Below are 20,037 nucleotides of genomic sequence, written 5' to 3' on the forward strand. Positions count from 1 at the left end.
CAATGTTGGGTTAGTTTCTGGTGTAGAGCAAAGTGAAACATACACACACACACACACATACATATAATTTTCTTTTTTATATTCTCTTCCATTGTAGTTTATTACAAGATATTGAATATAATTCCCTGTGCTATACAGTAGGACCTTGTTGTTGATGTTTTACATATAGTAGTTTATATTTACTAATCCCAACCTCCTACCTTATCCCTTCATGACTCCTTTATCCCCTTTGGTAACCATAAGTTTGTTTTCTACGTGAGTATGTTTCTGTGCTTTAATTAAGTTCATACTTTAAATTCCATGTATAAGTCATATTATATGGTATTTGCCTTTCTGTTTATGGCTTTCTTAGTGTGATAAGATCTAGGTCCATCCATGTTGCTGCAAATGGCATTATTTCATCCTTTTTATGGCTAAACTGTATTCCACTGTGTGTGTGTGTGTTTATGTCTGTGTGTGTGTTTGTAAACCACATCATCTTTATCCATTCCTCTGCCTAGGAATGGACACTTAAGTTGTTTCCATGTCTTGACTATTGTGACTAGTGCTGCTATGAACATAGGGGTGCATGTATCTTTTTGAATTAGATATCTGAATATATGCCCAGGAGTGGGACAGCTGGATCATATGGTAGCTCTATTTGTAGTTTTTTAAGGAACCTCCATACTGTTTTTCATGGTGGCTGGACCAATTTACACTCTCACCAACAGTATGGAAAGGTTCTCTTTTCTTCACACCTTCTGCAGTATTTGTTTCTTTGTAGCCATTTTAAGGATGACCATTCTGATCCATGTAAGGTGATACCTAGTAGTTTTAATTTGCATTTCTCAAATAATTAATGAAAATGAGCATCTTTTCATGAGCCTATTGTCCATATGTATGTTTTCTTTAAAGAAATGTCTACTTAGGTCTTCTGACCATTTTTGGATTGGGTTGTTTGGTTGTTTTTGTTTTGTTACTGAGCTCTATGAGCTGTAAGTATATTTTTGAAATTAAGCCCTTGTCAGTCTTATCATTTGCAAATACTTTCTCCTAGTCTGTATGTTGTCTTTTCATGTTGTTTATGGTTTTCTTTGCTGTGCAAAAGCTTATATGTTTGATTAGGTCCCATTTGTTTATGTTTGCTTTTATTTCTATTGCTTTTGGAGATTGACCTAAGAAAACATTGGTACAATTTGTGTCAGAGAATGTATTGCCTATGTTCTTTTCTAGGAATTTTATGGGGTCTTGTCTTATATTTAAGTCTTTAAGCCATTCTGAGTTATTTTTGTGTACAGTGTGAGGGCGTGTTCTAACTTCATTGATTTATATGTGGCTGTCCAATTTTCCTAGCACCACTTGCTAAATAGACTATCTTTTCTCCACTATATATTTTTGTCTCCTTTTTTGAAGATTAATTGACTGTAGGTGTGTGAGTTTATTTCTGGGCTTTCTATTCTGTTCATTGATCCATATGTCTTTGTGCCAGTACCACATGCTTGGTTTACTGTAGCTTGTCTGAAGTCTAGGGATGTTCTGCTTTCTGCTCTGTTCCTTTTCTTCAAGTTTCCTTTGGAAATTCTGGGTCTTTCATGATTCCATATACATTAAAATTTATTTAAAATTTTAAAATTTTTGTTCTAGTTTTGTGAAAAATGTCATGGGTAATTGGTGGGTATTGCATTAAATCTGTTGATTGCTTTTGAGTAGTATGTATATTCTAAGAATATTAATTCTTCCAATCCAGAAAAATGGGATATCTTTCTATTTCTTTGAATCATATTCAATTTACTTTATCAATGTTTTATACTTCTCAGCAAATAAGTCTTTCACCTCTTTAGCTGGGTTTGTTCTTAAGTGCTTTATTTTACTTCTATATGATTTTAAATTAATTTTATTAACTTTCCCTTTCTGATATGCCATTTTTAATGTAAAGAAATGCTATAGAGTTATATATGTTAACCTTGCATCCTGATACCTTGCTGAATTCTGTTCTAGCAGTTTTTGTTTGGAGTCTTTAAGGTTTTCTATACATAGTATCATGTCATCTGCATATAATGACAATTTACCTCTTCTCTTCCAATTTGAATAATTTTCACTTCTTTTTCTTGTCTGATTGCTGTGGCTAGGACTTCTAATACTATGATGAATAAAAGTGGTGAGAGTGGGCATGAATGTGGTGTTCCAGATTTTGGCATGAAGACTTTCAGCTTTTCACCATTGAGTATTACATGTATATTTAGGTGTTCTATCCATTTTTTTTCTTTTTTTCTTCAAATTTTTATTAAACTATAGTTGATATACAGTGTTGCGCCAATTTCTGCTATGCAGTATAGTGACACAGTCATACATAAACATACACTTTTTCTCATACAATCGTCTATCATATTCTATCCTAAGAGATTGGATATAGTTCCCCTGCTGTACAGTAGGACCTCAATGGCTTATTCATTCTAAATGTAATAGTTTACATTTACTAACCCTAAATGCCCCACCCATCCCATTGCCTATCCATCACCCCTGGCAATCACAAGTCTATTCTCTATGTCTGTGAGTCTGTTTCTGTTCTGTAGATAGGTTCATTTGTGTCACATTTTATTGTCTTTTTTTTTTTTTTTTTTTGTCTTTTTTTGTAGGGCCACACTCGCGGCATATGGAGGTTCCCAGGCTAGGGGCCTAATTGGAGCTATAGCCACCAGCCTACACCAGAGCTACAGCAACGTGGGATCCAAGCTGCATCTGTGACTCACACCACAGCCCACAGCAACGCTGGATCCTTAACCCACTGAGCAAGGTCAGGGATCGAACCCACAAGCTCATGGTTCCTAGTCGGACCTATTAACCACTGAGCCAGGATGGGAACTCCAGTGTCATATTTTAGATTCCACCTATAAGTGATATCATATGGTATTTGTCTTCTTCATTCTGAGTTACTTCACTTAGTATGAGAATCTCTAGTTGCATCCATGTTGCTGCAAATGCCATTATTTCATTCTTTTTATGGTTGAGTAATACTCCATTGTGTGTATATATATATATATATATATACATATATATATATATATCACATCTTAACCCATTCATTTGCAATGAACATAGGGGTGCATGTATCTTTTTGAATTATAGTTTTATCTTGATAGATGCCCCAGAGTGGGACTGCTAGATCATATGGTAGATCTATATTTAGTTTTCTGAGATCCTTCCATATGATTTTCCATAGTGGTTGTAACAATTTATATTCCCACCAACAGTGTAGGAGGATTCCTTTTTCTCCATGCCCTCTCCAGCTTGTGTTATTTGTAGACTTACTAATTATGACCATTCTGACAGGAATGAAGTTGTTCCTTATTGTAATTTTGATTTGCATTTCTCTAATAATTAGTGATGCTAAGCATCTTTTCATGTGCCTATTGGCTATCTGTATATCTTGTGTCCATTTTTAAATGGGTTGTTTTTTGAAGTTGAATTATATGAGTGCTTCCATAATTTGGATATTAACCCATTATTAGATATATAGTATGCAAATATCTTCTCCCATTCAGTAGCCTCCCTTTTCATTTTGTTGATAATATCCATCGCTGTACAAAAGCTTTTTAGTTTGACGTCTTTCCATCTACTTATTTTTGCTTTTGTCTCTCTTGTCTGAGAAGACATAGACAAAGAAAAATATTGCTAAGACTGACGTCAAAGAGAGTACTGCCTAGGGAGTTCCCATTGTGGCTCAGCAGGTTGCAAATATGACTAGTATCCATGAGGATACAGGTTCAATCCCTGGCCTCACTCAGTGGGTTAAGGATCTGCTGTTGCTATGAGCTATGATGTAGGTTGCAGATGCAGCTCGGATTCCATGTTGCTGTGGCTATGGCACAGGTCAGAAGCTGCACCTCCAATTCAACCCCTAGCCTGGGAACTTAAGTATGCCACAGGTATAGCCCTAAAAAACAAAATAAAAGAGAGAGAGAGAGAGAGTACTGCCTATTGCCTATATTTCCTTTTAGGACTTTTATGATTTCAGAATTCACACTCAAGTCCATTTTGTGATTATTTTTGCATACAGTGTGAGAAAGTATTCCAGTTTGATTCTTTTCCACATAGCTGTCTGGTTTTGCTAACACTATTAATTAAGGATGCTATCTTTTCCCTTTTGTATTTTCTTGCCTCCTTTGCCTTAGATTATTTGACCAGGTAAGTGTGGGTTTACTTCTGGGCTCTCTATTCTGTTCCATTAATATATGTATATGTTTTTGTACCAGTACCATACATACTGTTTTGATGACTATAACTTTGTCATATAGTTTGAATTCAAGGAGCATAATACTTTCAACTTTGTTGCTCTTTGGCTATTTTGGATCTTTTATGCTGCTATACAAATTTTTAAAATAATTTCTTCCAGTTCTCAGGAAAATGCCAATGGTATCTTCATAGGGACTGCATTGAATCTATAGATTGCCTTGGGTAGCACGGTGATTTGATAACTATCTTTAACATTATATTTGGATTCTCTTTTTTTGTATTTATATCTTTATAGGTTTTTTATTTGTGGTTACCATAATTTTCATATGTAACAACCTACATATATACTTGATTATTTTAAGTTGATGATCTCTTATTTTCTAATGCATTCTAACAACCCTGCATTTTATATATATGTACTAAATATATGAAAAAAAAATGCATGGGACCAGAATACACAAAACTCAAAATAGAGACTACCTCTGATGGATATAGGAAGAAACATGGCCTGAATGTGATTCAAGTTTTTATTTTCAAGCTTGATGGTGCATTCCTAAGTATTGATTATCTTATTCTCTAGGCATATTGGATGCCTGAAATATTCATTAAAAAATTAGCCAAAAGATGGGGTTCCCACTGTGGAGCAGTGGGTTAAGAGCCCAACCGAAGCACCTTGGGTTGCTGCAGAGGCGCAGGTCCCCACCAGGCACTGTGGGTTAAAGGATCCAGCATTGCCACAACTGTAGCTCTGATTCAATCCCTGACCTAGTAAAAACCAGACCTAGTAAAAATCAGACAAAGAATGTAGTCCTTTTGTGAAGAGGAAGAAAATGAGAGAAGTATACGCACTTAAATCCAAAGTACCTTGAGGCCACCATCTTGTCCCCTGGTGAGTATTTTGTCTACATGATGAACAAAAGTTAAAAGTTCCTACATTGTAGGCCTTATCTTGTGGCACAGTGGCTTAAGGATCTGGCATTGTCACTGCAGTGGCTTGGGTTGCTGCTGTGGTGTGAGTATAATCCCTGACCCAGAAACTTCCATATGCCATGGTGTAGCAAAAAAAACAAAAAACAAAAAACCCACCATCAACAACAAAACAACTACATTGTAATAACCACTGGAACATAGATTCAGATTAAGTGAGTGTTTTGACCTGGTACTAAATGGAAGGTTTTCAAATCTCCTCTACAATAACTCTTGCTTCTGGGAAGGGAAAATCATCCCATGAAATCCCTCTCTGCTTATCTGGGGAACATTTGTAGTGGTATGGACTCTCCTAATTTTGGTGGCAGTAAGGCACATACAAGTGAAATTATCCCTCCTTAGTAATAATGTCTACTAGCAAGAGAAAACTTTGAAAAGACATTTGTTTCAGGTTTTTAAAAATGGAACCTTAAAACACACATTTTTTATTCAATGTTTGTAACTTTTATCTGACATTTTACAGATTTATTTTGACAACCTATTTAGTTGTTGACAAGTCTATTTTGCTTTCTTGTTAGTCTATTGTAAAGGTTTATGTTGAACACATTTTGTATAAGTCTCATAACAATGCAAAAACAAACATCAGGAAACCTGAATGCATCTTCAAAATATGTTTACTTTCATAAAGTTGTTTGGAACATGAGCACTAATAAAATTTTTAAGTGCTTTTATTCAAAATCAATTCAGACTTGAGGAACAAAAACTGCTTGAACAATTGTATTCAATAATTCAATTTACTGACCAAGTCTTGGAAGCGAGATAAGTTCAATATCCATCAATTACCAATTTTGTACTTCCCAAACATCTCAAATCCATCCACTTTTCTCTATTCCCACTGCCAATAAATTAATAAAATCTATCTTATCTATCTTTACCACCTCAGCCTCACCACTGACAGTGTCTGGTACATAATGGACACTTTAAAATATTTGTTTGAATAAATGAATCAGTAAATGCTGAATGTCTCACAATTGTTAATGCCGAAAGTGTTCAGGTACAGGATCAATACTTAGAAATGTGTGGAGGTGCATGAGAAAAGCAGGAAAGAAGTATAAGGTATATGAAATGGTGATGAAATAATAATATAATCTCATGTTATGTTCTATATTTTCATAGTGCAGAAATAAGCTTTTTTAAAAAATATACCCCAAAGTTAAGTTTTCAAAAAGTATTTTCAAATTGTAAAAATGGCTGAGAGGTCTCATATCATAAGTGGAACTGAAACAGAAGGGAAGGGGGAAAGGCACAACCTTTAAAAGAATGGCACAGCCATTGAGGACATGACAAAAACTAGTTAGAACCAATTAGGTCCAAAATGACAGAAGGTTTGACTTTCAGTAGACTTTGAGCCTCATTATTCACTCACTGTAATACATTAGCATGCTAAATGGACACACCCACAGGTGCCATGACAGTTCTGAGGCCAGCCATAAAAAGACCAAAAAAGTGGGTGATGGCCCAATTCCTGCAAATCCTCAGCCCCTCCCCTCAAAATAGTTGGAATAATCCTCCCGAATTAGCCTATGAAATTACCCAGCCCATAAAAACTCATCACATCATATTTCAGGGCCTCTCACCTTCTGAGATGGCCCATACTTCCTCTATCTTTCTCAGTAAATCTACTTCTTACCTATCATTTTGCCTATCACTGAATTCCTTCTGCGCCAAGACATAGAAGAATCTGAACTTCATAAGTCCTGAGACCAGGTGTTGTGATTTTCATTTAAAAAAAAAAAAAAATAGTGGGTTCACGTTTTAATCTGGGTTTTGACAGGGTTTGAATCCCAGCCCATAGATTCAAGTCCCAATATGAGTTTCACAGTTTCAGAACTTTGTAGGAAAGTAGTAAAAAATATAAATAAGCTTTGCAACTCACAGCTTACCTAACCAAGTTACTGAACCAAAGTTCTTAAGGGAAATTATGACATTTTATTCATACATTATTATTTGATTATTTTTGGCTTTTTGTTTTATATAATATCGTATAATTCACATAGCAGATATATAATAAATGTTGCCAATTCAAATGTCATTTGCTAACATTTATACAGACACTGATCAGATGTTTTCATTCAAAAAAATCTTTGTCACCTCTTACCATGATAACCACTTAAATATTTTGATGGAAAAATTAACTTTTTATATTTATGAATGTACCTTTCCTAAAACAAAATGGTATGTGATTCAGCAATCATGCTTGGATTCTAAATATTAAGTGGAATCCAATAATTTAAGAAATTGATAATCGATATAAATAACAATTGTTCATCACCAACAAATTTGCATTATAAAAACCTTTTTTGGTGACATTGAATAGTGGTTTTACACCTATTACTTTATCTTTAAACAAGACTAGAGACCATCCAATCATAAAACTCAGAGTGAGGTTAACACTTATTCAATATATTTTCTTAAAATCATTTAATTAAGTTACTCCTATGGATTTCTTTTACATTAACACAGTATTTTTATACATATCCTAATTATTGATTACATATCATCAATTTTCTAAATATTTCCAAGACAGATTTTTAGACTTGTAAATGTAGAATACACTTAGCAGAAATGTACTGTCATTCTTCATTAGACTTTCCTCTATCTTAAAAGTAGTGATGCTAGTGGATCTTTCAACAATGGAAGGAGACAAAGCAAAATCACAACATATGAGAGGAGACTACTACTGGATCTACTGACAGACACCCAGTTGAATCCTAGATCTGCCACTTAGTAGCTATAAAAATCTGAATAAAGCACTTAACTTCCCAGAGCATCCCTGTCTCCATGAGAATAACACTACCTGGTCTACTTATCTCAGAATTATGGATAAGATGATATACATGAAGTCTGGGTAAAAGCACTGTTTGGATATAATTAATATTTGATATCTAATGTAAAGATTTTTTTAAAGGATTAAACCAAGTGGAAAATACTTTGTACTGGACATCATTAGTAATTCCAAAATAGATCTTCCCATCTCCTAGCCCAATACTCAGCACATGTTCAATGAATATCTGTGTAATTAGTCAATTAACAGAATCATAAAACTGATTATATACTAGTAACAAGGAAAAATCTAGGACTGGAACAACACTGGGAGAGAAGAAGGCACTTTGTGGAATATGCTTAGATTCCATAAACCCTTCTTTAACTATATCAGTGATCATATAGAACAGCAAAACATAGGAAATGTGAAAACATTCATTTTGAGATACATTATGTGCTATACTATGGGTGAGGAGTTCAAGGCTGAAGTATTCCAGTTTTTTAACTAGAGCAGAGTGACCTACGAGAGCATGTACCTGGCACTCAGGCCAACTGCCAGACTCACTGTCATCCTCCCTTCTCACAGGGGTGGGTCTCTAACGCACCTACTAAAAGACCCATGTATAGCTTCAGATAATTGACCTTCAGGGGTGACTACCAGACCCCAAGCTAACCAGTCAAATTCTCTATCCCAAGAATTTGTAGTTTTTACCACATTCACAGAAACTAGGTGTCAATGAAGTAAGACCATATTAATAACAGGGTAGTAAAGGAAAGATCTACAAATGCTGCTTAAGAGATTTCCAGTTCCTTCCTGATTGTTCAAATCTTCCTAGGACTCTGTGAGATATGTCAGTACTCACATAATAATAGCCCTCCTCTGCTTAAGCTAAGGGAGTTTCCAAAAGAATGATTCTTTAAATACAGTATTAAGATACTGTCTGAGTTGTATCACACAATCTACCACCTATACAGAGACAAGTTCAGTTCTGAGTTACAATCATTTGGACCACTGATAACATTAAAGAGATAGAGGAATTAAAACTTAGGAGGGATGAGGAGGGAAATAATAAGCTCCAATGTCATTATTTAGAATAAAAAAGAAAATTTTGTACTTTTAGAGGAAATTTCTCATTTTTAATGAAGAAAGTAGGCTCACATGTAAAGAGAAGTAAGTGTAAATAAGGATTTAACAATGCATTTCCCTAGCTCAAGACATTCAGTCCATAAATATTCCCTGGACATACAATGTGTAGGCAAGGAAGTAGATTATTGAAATTTCAAATTTCCTCCCAATTTATGTTTTTTTCTCTCATTAGACTTTTGAACATAGAGAATAATCCAAACTCAAAAAATATTTTAATTAGTAGCTCAGAATAGTAACAATCCTTTATTACATTTATTTAAAGGCCTTATCATGAAATCATACACTGAAAACCACAGAGAAAGACACATGGCAGGCAAGTCATGTTTATTCATCCCATAATGGAACTCAGGAAATTGAAAATCTTAACTAAATTTAAGCATAATCCTCCAGAGGCAAGCACTGCTAGAGGGAGAAATAACATTTTTAAACAGTTTTTGAAAACAGGGTTAGTAGCTAATATCATTAATATTCCAAAGTAGTCCTCTGAGACTCAGCATAGACAAATCATTGATTTTTACATTTATCTTTCCTGGGACTTCTATAGTCACTTCAAGGTGTCTTCATGTAATCCACTCATATAGAGAATGTTTTCAAGGATATTGTAAATAATTAACCTTCTCACAGTGAAGTTCAAGTGTCTCTCTGTGATAAAGCACTTGAACACCTCAAAATCATAATTATAGGCATACCCTTGAGAGCTGGGATACAGCAAGCTCTCAAAATGAGGGTGGATATTAAAACTGATACAGCAGCAAATTAGTTATCATGAATTTTCTTCATCATCCAGGCTGTTGGATTGTGTCAGTGAATTATAATTCTGCTTAAAGGAATTCATACAATTTCTGATCACCACTTTCAATCCTCAATCTTGAATTTACTGTAGTACCTCAAAGACAAAGCCATTGAAATTGATTTGACTTTGGAGTTCCCATCGTGGCGCAGTGGTTAACGAATCTGACTAGGAACCATGAGGTTGCAGGTTCGATCCCTGCTCTTGCTCAGTGGGTTAATGATCCGGCGTTGCCGTGAGCTGTGGTGTAGGTTGCAGACGTGGCTCGGATCCCACGTTGCTGTGGCTCTGGTGTAGGCCGGTGGCTATAGCTCCGATTCGATCCCTAGCCTGGGAACCTCCATATGCCGCAGGAGTGGCCCAAGAAATGGCAAAAAGGACCAAAAAAAAAAAAAAATTGATTTGACTTCCCTTTTTCTTATCTCCCGCTGTTGAATTAGTTATATCTTTACATAAAGTCACATCTAAAGTGGACTTCTTTCTTATAAATATCTTTGAAGAAGAAATGATGCATCAATTAAAAATAACAAAAAGGAATCCTTACAGAATAAGGAATCATTTAACTAGGTGACTTATAAATGTATATAGGTTTATTAAGTCTTTAAAATGATGGCTTTAAATGTATGAAATAAATAATTTTGAGAATTAAGCCAAATACCAAACAGAAGATGACCTTTATAAAAAGCCATTCTGACTTTGATGTATCACGTACTTTCTCACCACAATTATCTTAATATGTAGCTTCCAAAATGAAAAAGGAATATTTTTATATTCTTCTAATCAACAATAAATTCATCCAGTAATAAGAATATCTCTCTAAAGTTTCATTCTATTAGCATTATTAAGAAAATAATCCAAAAGAAGTCACAAATGTATTATGAAATAATTATGTTAATATCCCCTACCCCTAGTACTGTCATATGATACACTGTGAGAGATAAACTTTAAAAATATTTTTAGTTCAGAGATTTCAGCAAGATCCATAATAAATAATACACTCTCCTTGACATATTTTTTTACCTATGTTTAAAATTTTTTATCCTAGCAAAATGATTGTCATAGTCTAATTTATGATGAAAATATATGTGTGTGTGCCTGTGTAAGTACGGTTCTTAGGTACAGATCATTTACTATTACACAATGCACCCATTTGTCCTCAAAACCTTTCAATGTCTTCTCATATACTACTAAATTAGAGATTATGTCAGAAGTGTGTCATGCTACAAAATCCTATATGGTCGAAGCGTCCACTATCACTTCAACCTCATCCCCTATCTTGTGATGCCAATTATCCCTATTCAGCTCCTCTCTCCCAATTCTGGCTTCCTTACTGTGTTCCAGAGGATGCTAATTCTTTCCCCTCTTCTTGGTATAATTCTGACCAACAGAGTCACAAAGCTTACTCTTTTAGTTCCTTTAAATCCCTGTTCAAGGTCATCATTTCCTTGGAGTTCCTGTGCTGGCTCAGCAGAAATGAATCTGACTAGTATCCATGAGGAAGCAAGTTCGATCCCTGGCCTCACTCAGTGGATTAAAGATCCAGCATTGCAGTGAGCTGTGGTATGGGCTGAAGACACGGCTCGGATTTAGGTTGCTGTGGCTGTGGCGTAGGCCAGAGGCTACAGCTCCAATTTGACCCCTAGCCTGGGAACCTCCATATGCCATGGGTGTGGCCCTAAAAAGACCATAAAAAGTCATAATTTTCTCTAAAAGTACCACTTTACACATAATTAATTATTTTATTATTTATTGTATTCCCAGTCCTAATGTAGTGCCTGGCACTCAGTAATTATAAATAATTTTTAGGTAAATAAATGAATGAATAAGTGATGGAAATAATTTTTTTAAATCAAATATAAATTTTGTTTTTCATGCTTGGTGTCATGGCATTAAAATTCTGATTATTTTACCACAAAACTTTTCAGCCCCCCTGTAATTATTTCTTTTTAACCACAGTTTTTCATTCTTCTAACTTTAATAAGGTAATAAATAAATACAAAATTCTGTAAAACACTATTCCTATAACCATCCATAATAAGCTAATTTAAATATCAACACATACATCAAAACAAGATAAAAAATCAAAAACCATTTCATAGACTATAGTTGCTTTCCACAGTGATCACTCTCCTCCAAAACCATAGCAAAGAGGAAGGAAAAAGGAAAGAAGAAAGGGTGGGGGGAGGGAAGAAGGGACAAGAAAGGGAAGAAAATTACATGAACTTTTAAATTAGGCATGTAGTTTGAGGTTAACATTTTTCTGATCCCTAGTTCTATCTATTGTCTTGTTTGTATCATTTAATCTTAGATTCTTTGTGTAGAAGCATTCAAAAGGTAATTCACTGAATATGCAGTCTTTCAGTATGTGATCACTATAAATAAAGGCAGTAATGACTAGTTATGGGAAATCCAACCACTCTAATGACTAACCACAATAATTGATGCCTTTCCAGGAATGTAATCCTGGAAAATAAAAAGAATTACTCTTCAACATGCACAAAACACGGTTTAATTTCTAATAGGTTTTTTCTTAGTCATTTGATTTTTACTCATCTGTTCCAATACTTCCAATGAAGAGCATATGTCATTCACATGTAATAAAATCCAATTGACACCTATTCTTTAATCACATCCTTTGCAAACTGTACTTTATCATCTGTTGAATATCAAAACGTTAGTACCTGATGTTATATAACAAACACCTTAGTATTTAGTTAACACCTTAGTTTATCTTCCAATGAACATCTAAGAGTCTATAGCGGTAGGTAGAAAGGAAGGGATTGATGCAGGATAGTGTCACCACAACTGATAATCAAAAAATAGACCTACTGGTGAGTCAAGAGTAAGTAGTAAGAGGAAAATGTTACATGCGATTGGACCCAAATCACTAAATATCCCAATATGGTTTATTATTTCCAGTAAATAAGGCATATGACTTCATAGAGTAGTAAGTAGACAACTGTTAGTTGTGATAAAGACTATGAGAAAAGTGAAAAAAGCTGCTGAAAAAATAAGCAAAGTGAGAATTGGAGTTGAGGATCTATTTCAGATAGAGTGGTCATGGACAGCCCCTCCAAAAAGCTAGTGTGCAGACTGAAACCAGAGGATTAAATGGAGTCGGTCATGAGAGATGCAAGGGAAAGAGTGGTCCAGGCAGAGAAATATGGGCAAAATTCCCAAGCCTGGGAAGAACTTGGCATATCTAAAGAAGTAAAAGCAACCCAGAATATTAGAAACTCAACAAGCAAGAGGGAGAGAGGGCAGGCCAGACCAAGATTTATCATATAGTGAAACTGAGTCAAACAGAACACCATGAGATGTAGGCCATGAACAGATATATAGTTTCAGTAGTGTCACCCTGGATGCTATATAGAGAATAGATTGGAGAGGACCAAGAGGAGATGCAAGGAGGCTTCTGCAATAGTCTCATGGAGAGAAGGTGTTGGTCTAGATGAAGAAATGTTACTAAAGTTTAAGAAAGATGGCTATATTAGAGACATATCTAGGAGGATGAATTGAGAGGCTGAATTGGCAGGCTGGATGTGAGATATGAGAGAGAAAAATCAAGGATGGTACTTATATTTCGGCCTTGGGCAACTGAGAGGATCATGGGAGTACCTTACTAAAAGGAGAAAAACTGTTGAGAAAGGGAATGTGAAAGAGATGAGAATATAGTTAAAAGGGGAAAAAAAACAAGTCTTCAAAAGATGTTATGTTTGAGAATTGGTGAAACCTCCAAGCATTGCTGCAGGGTAGGTAGTTTGATATGACAATCAGTAGTTCAGAGGAGAGGCCAGGTCTGGGAGTCAAAATCTATTTGATTCTACCTCTAGACACATCAGACACATCTGTGAAAGGGTAGAGAAGCTATGTATTAGCACATGTAGGTCACATTTTCTGCAAATGAAGTGATATGCTTCCATACACTTCTCTATCTAGTCAATAGAACTAAAGCTGTAAATGTGAAGCCCATCTGAACTGGCAAAGACCTGAATCTGTATCTCTCTCTCTCTCCCTCCTTTCCTCCCTTCCAATTCCCTCCTCCCCACCTCCATCCATTTGATTCCTCTCTATACCTAGTTCAGAAGTAAAATCTGAATATTGATTAATGCTGAATTTGCAAGTGAGTGGGCTTTACCCACATAAAGCTATATTCTCATCTCTTTCACACTTTCCATTTCAACGGTTTTTCATTATGAAACTACGAAACCTAACTTGTGGAAGAGAAGCCATGGCCACAGATCAGCTTACTACAGAATTTTCTATGCTGAGGTTGAGGCCCAAGCCCAGTAAACAATAATGTGGTACTTTCTACCTATATGCCATTTTTCTTTGTGGTGTACCCCTCTAGGGAAAGTTAACATGGTCTAGGATAAATTTTAGATACCTAAATGTCCCAATGTCATCATTTCTGAGGATGCTCAATTTCTTCATTTAGTCTCAGACTGTACCTGTCAGATGGTTGCCTCCTTTGCTAATTGACTTGCAGAATTTAATAAATAAAACACTCATTATATATCATTTACTGTTCTTTTGGACTATACTCTTAGTGAATATGAATACTCTGCTGATTCCATTTAACTTGTAACAGATCCAGGCACCTGCTTCTGGGCTGCAGTACATCTCAGCTGTGGGGGTTTTTTAAACGCTTTGGCAATTGAAGTGTATCTTCACTACTGAATGGCATCCCTCATCTGTAAAGCCATTTACAAACTTTACTGATCAAGCTGTACATTTCTGAGTTGGAATTTAATCTGCAGAGCCTTCTGCAAAATGAGCTGAATCCTTTACTACTCACGGGCAATGGTAGAATTTATTTGATTTGCAGTAATTTGCATTATTTGCTTATTATACCCCTTGGTTCCTGCTGCAGACTGCTGTGCAGCATTGCTGGAGCTGGGAAATCACTCTCCACATCATCCTACTCCCAAGGTGAGAGCATTTTGGTTGTGGATGAAATATCTTCTTAATATAAGAATCTCACCAATCACACATGCACATATCCTCTCACTGTACCCACATGATGCCACAGAGTGAGTTCTGCCCGGACATCTCCTCATAAACCTCTATGAAGTTATGATGTTCCAAAACATTAAACCAAAACAACGTTACTCTACTTGGCCACAGACGCTATATGACTCCCTTCAGCCTAACACAGCAAACATTGTTTGTGTTCCCTGTAAAGCCCTAATGCAATTAAAATTATTCCTGTGCTATGTTCCATCACTCTTACTCTGGAAACAATGCAGTAGACTAAACAGTCTGATAATGTGAATTATTTATATCGACCCATTTTATGATTTTACCTCCCCCCGAAAATGATTTTACTCCAAATAAAATATAGTAAATTGATGACTCAAAATTCCGTAAATAAAGATATTCAAGCACAAACTTTTATTCCTGGTTAGCAAACCTAGATAGACTGCAACAGATAATTATAATACAGTCAGAGCACTGTTTTAAGAAACAAACTGCACCTCCATAATACTCTGACAAAGGCATTGTTTCATAGGGAGAAAGAAAAAACATTTCTAGAAAAGGACTGTATTCACATCCAATTGTAGCTGAACCAACATCTAGATTTGTCAAGTAAGATCAATACACTTGCTTCATGTATGCATCACAGAATAGCAAGAAGGTTTTTGACTGGATAACATAATACCTAGAGTTTAATCTAGTGTATCAGAAGATAAAACACTCAACTGTTCAAGAGATTATAAAATTCATGTTTTAGTACCATGTAGACATTAACCATATAGACATTAGACCAGATAAGAGAATACACACAATCTTGAGAACAAATAATGCAAAACCAAGTCACTCATTTATGCTTGTTTAAGATTTTTTTCTCAAGAAAGCACAAAAATATGACTAAGGTTGCCTACAGTATGCAGACAAGAAAATATATAGCCTAGTAATAACGTCAGGAAATATGTTCTTATACTAACAGATTCACTCTTCAATCCATAAATTGTATGCAAGAAAGATTAAATAATTTCAATATGACAGAGTTTGTTAAAAATAAAAAACATACAAATCTTCACCTTTTTAAAAAATATATATCTCTACATTTCCTCAGGGAAGATTATAACATCAATAATTGCCCCATTGATGGCTCTTTTGTATGAAAGTGTTGTGTGTGTCTATTGAGAAATAAATGTCCCAGAAATAAATTTAATTTATAAAAACTATAGAATATCATGTTTGGATCCTTTAATATTTTGAGATCTATAGCATCTAACAGACTATAAGCAAATCTATTTCAAAAAATAGCTTTGAAGCTTTTGCTAAATATATATTTTCCCTTTTGCCTCAATTCCACTTCCGTCTTGGACAGATTTCTCTGTATTCAGGACTTATTGATTTTGAAAGCTGCTTCTTGGGGAGTCTTCCTAAGAAAATTCAAAGACTCTACTAGATGTCAAGAAGAAAGGTTTAATTTCAAGAATGTTATTCAAACTATTTATATTTAATCCTTCTTATCAAATATATTGTGGAGAATATTTTAAAAAAAATTAAATAATGTTAGAAGATGCGGCAGTGTCTTTTACTATTTAGCTGTTTTCTAGATAATTTGTTCAGTGTATACCTCAGTAGAAATATACTCACAAAATCTCCTATCCTACTGTGAGATTTTTGCCAAATACAATATGGCAGAAAACAGCTCAAATGGAGCTGAGTAGGCAAAGTAGTAAAAGCTGAAGTAAAACTATTCTGAGTTTAAAGATGTATGGACTTACAGTTGAGCTCTTACTGGGGAATAACTTGCTTGTTTGCCTTGAAGTAATACAGCTCTTCTTGTCTCTGGTCAAGGTAAGGGTCCTACAAGGGTAGAACAAGCTGTGAGTGTTACTCTAGATTTTACCTAGAAAGATCCCTAGATTTGGTAAGGTAGGCACTCACCCATAATTCTTTGGGGACTACCAAAGATGATATATAGACTTGAAGTCAGAGCCTCCTCCTTGATTTCTATCCTATCTACAAATAAGAAAGAAGAAAAGAGGAGTAGCCTGGGACAGTGCATGGAATATATGGGCAAACTTATGCTGCTAAGGTTATAACAGGTAATTATTTATTAATTCAAAAATTGAGAGTTCCCATTGTGGCTTAGGAGGTTAAGAACCTGACTAGTATCCATGAGGATATGGGTTTGATCCCTGGTCTCACTCAGTGATTTAGGGATCTGGCACTGCTGCAAGCTGTGGCATAGTTTGAAGATGCGGTTCAAATCTTGCATTGCTGTGGCTATGGGGCAGGCTGGCACCTGCAGCTCCAATTTTACCCCTAGCCTGGGAACTTCCATATACACAAGTGCAGCCGTAAAAAGAAGAAAAGAAAAAAACCTGGAAGAGGGTTAAAATGTTGAGCCCTGTGTGAGAAGAAATACAGTGTTTGCTTAGGATGCTTTTATGTAAGGGATGGAACCCGCAACTTCATGGTTCCTAGTCAGATTCGTTTCTGCTGCACCACAATGGGAACTCCCCGGTGAAGTCCTAATCTTAACGTCAACTGAGCCCCACCAGAGCATGGCTCAGAAGTATTGAGAATGCAATAACCCTTTTGTTTGAACACATCTGGCAAAGATAAGAAGAGAAAGGGCAGGCATTGTTGAAGTGATTTACAAGGTAGAGTAAAAGATAAATATATTCAAGATATTTAAGTGATAATCTAGCCAAAGTAAACTATAAACCCTAATCTCCAGACTTTACCTATTTCATAGGAAATTAGAAGGGGGCCTGTAGGAATGAATGGAAGACAAGGAGGCTACCTCAAAACAAAATATTTGCCTATATAATCCAAGTTTGAGACACATGCATATCAAACAGGGCCTCCAAATGCCAACATCTTGCCTACAACTCTAAGTAATAAAACGTCAACTATCTAATGTTTCTTCTATCCTATACATTTACTTAAAGCCCATAATCTCAAAAGTTCCATCCTGTGAGACAATGGACAGTGGCTGGGTCCAATCCAAGGCTTCTCTCTGAGCCTGCTTCCTAACAAAGGCATTCATACCAACAGCCCTCCAGTAAGGAGGTTTGAGCTTCTAAAAATGGGTTACTCAGAGTTCCCATGGTGGGGCAGAGGTTAACGAATCTGACTAGGAACCATGAGGTTGTGGGTTTGATCCCTGGCATAGCTCAGTGGGTTAAGGACCTGGCGAAGTCATTAGCTGTGCTGTAGGTCACAGACAGGGCTCGGATCTGGTGTTGCTGGGGCTGTGGCATAGGCAGGCGGCTACAGCTCTAATTAGACCCCTAGCCTGGGCATCCTCCATATGCAGTGGGAGCGACCCTAGAAAAGGCAAAAAAAAAAAAAAAAAAAAAAAAAACCACAATAAAATAAAATAGAAATGGGTCACTCAGGTTAGTGAGCTATAGCTACTCAGACTGGATGACACTCTGCATACCAAAAGATGGCAGGATGCCAGATGCAACCAAAATGTATTCTAGAAAGCATTACTTCAACCATCTCAAGAGGAAGCCTGGTCCATGAGGTTATCTTTCCCTGGACCAGAGATGAGAGAGAAAAAAAAAAAAAAAATACGGTCGAGTCGAAACCATATCCTTTGTCATCCACTACACTTGGACCTTTTCATTTATTTATTTAAATTTTTTTTGGCGGTACTGGCATGTGGAAGTTCCTGAGCCAGGGATGGAACAGGTGCAGAAGTAGGGTCAATGCCGGATCTTTAACCAACTGCACCACAGGGGACCTTCCTGCTTTAACCTTTTAAAAAGTATCTATTGTTGAGTGCTTGACTAGATCAAGTCATCTGGTACAGTTAAGGAATATGTTTAAAGGCAGTGTCTAACGCTTCGGCTATCTGAGAATTCATCTGTACCACAAACATGAAAGCAAAAGCAGGTTTTGAAGGATGAGGTAGAAAAGGAGTGCAGGAGACCATATCATGCACCTCCCAGGTATCCTCAGCCCGGGTTCCTCAGGCCCCATGTCACCATAACCCTCCAGGAGGATGATCTGGTCAAACCATGTTTACATAAGCCCAGAAGAGAGTTCTCAGTTTTCAAGGATGAAGGCTCACTGGGCTCCATCTCTGCCTCTATGACCATGGCTGAATAGATAACTGTGTGTTCCTCTGCTTGGTCACTTGGATTCACTTCTAGCAATTACTGCCTGGTCGCCAAAATCCCCTGAGGACAGCCCACCTCATACCTCACGACAGGCATCCTCTGCCTCCTGGCCGGAGGATTCTTTCCCCTCGCTGGGCCCCAGGCGGGAACCCAGGCATGCCCACGCCTGTGTACACTTCCACTCACCTATGCCTGGGCGGCCACAAACTGCAGGAAGATGAAAGTGCCTGGGGTTGCCTCCAGACCTTGATTTGTGCCACTAACGCACTGCCGCCCTCAGCTTGGAATCCGGCTTCTCCAGCCGCGCGGGGGAAGGTGGGAAAGGCCTCCCCCGAGGAAGGCGGGAAGGGCCCTGCAAGATGGCGGCCACGCTGGCGTCTTGCCCGCGGGCCCTGAGGCGACCTTGAGGAGGAAGCCGCCACCCGGCCTCACAGTTCCCCAGGGGAGGGTTGCGGGGCTGCAGGAGGAAGAGGCGGAGGCCGTGCGACTGTCGGGCGTCAGCTGTTCCGTCCATCGTCTGCCCCGCTGGCCACGGCAGCCCTCCGGCCTTCTGGCCTACTCCACCTGGCCGTGTGCCTGTGCTGCCACCGAAATTGTAAAAAAGAAGGCGGATAATTAATACAACCTAGAAGGGCTGGTGAGTGAAGAGCCCACTGTGTGCACTGATCAGTGAGAGACAGAAGATGAAAAGATCTAGAGGATGAAAAGCTCAAGTCCTTTCTTCTCCTCTCCCGCCAAGATGCAGTTGTTTTGTGGCCTCCTGAAGGTGCCCTGGGACTCCCAGCAACGATGGAAACTGGCTGCGAGCCTGAGGTGAGCTTGGGAACAGATCCACCCGCCCGCACTCCCTCCTCTTTCCTGGCTCATCCCTCAGGCTCCCCCGCCCCAGCAGCGAAGGCTAGCAGGTAACTTTTGCCTCTGGCTCTCTTCTCTAGGAAATGCGGATTAATGCTGCAAGAAATGAGATTTGTACATGTTGAGATTTGTACACGTAGAACATCCAAGTAAAAATGCCGAGCAAGTATAGATATAGGAATCTAGAA

At 37.2% G+C, this 20,037-nt stretch overlaps 1 protein-coding gene across 1 annotated transcript in view; it reads right to left on the reverse strand.

Annotated features, from left to right (window-relative positions):
• Nucleotides 1–19,508, reverse strand: part of LOC146396059 (uncharacterized) — a 174,856-nt gene extending 155,348 nt beyond the window's left edge. Inside the window, exons 1-3 of the mRNA XM_084999109.1 lie at nucleotides 19,453–19,508; nucleotides 19,181–19,396; nucleotides 16,640–16,721 (exon numbers count right to left, since the gene is read on the reverse strand). Coding sequence (XP_084855235.1) covers nucleotides 16,640–16,721; nucleotides 19,181–19,396; nucleotides 19,453–19,508 — 354 coding nt within the window. The remainder of the gene's footprint in view (nucleotides 1–16,639; nucleotides 16,722–19,180; nucleotides 19,397–19,452) is intronic.
• Between the last annotated feature and the right edge of the window lie 529 nt (nucleotides 19,509–20,037).

The sequence above is a fragment of the Sus scrofa genome, chromosome 15 (assembly GCF_054392235.1).
Source record: "Sus scrofa isolate SSC_HxYL_T2T_F1_AM1 chromosome 15, Sscrofa_HxYL_maternal_Yorkshire_Landrace_v2.0, whole genome shotgun sequence".
NCBI classification, from domain to species: domain Eukaryota; kingdom Metazoa; phylum Chordata; class Mammalia; order Artiodactyla; family Suidae; genus Sus; species Sus scrofa.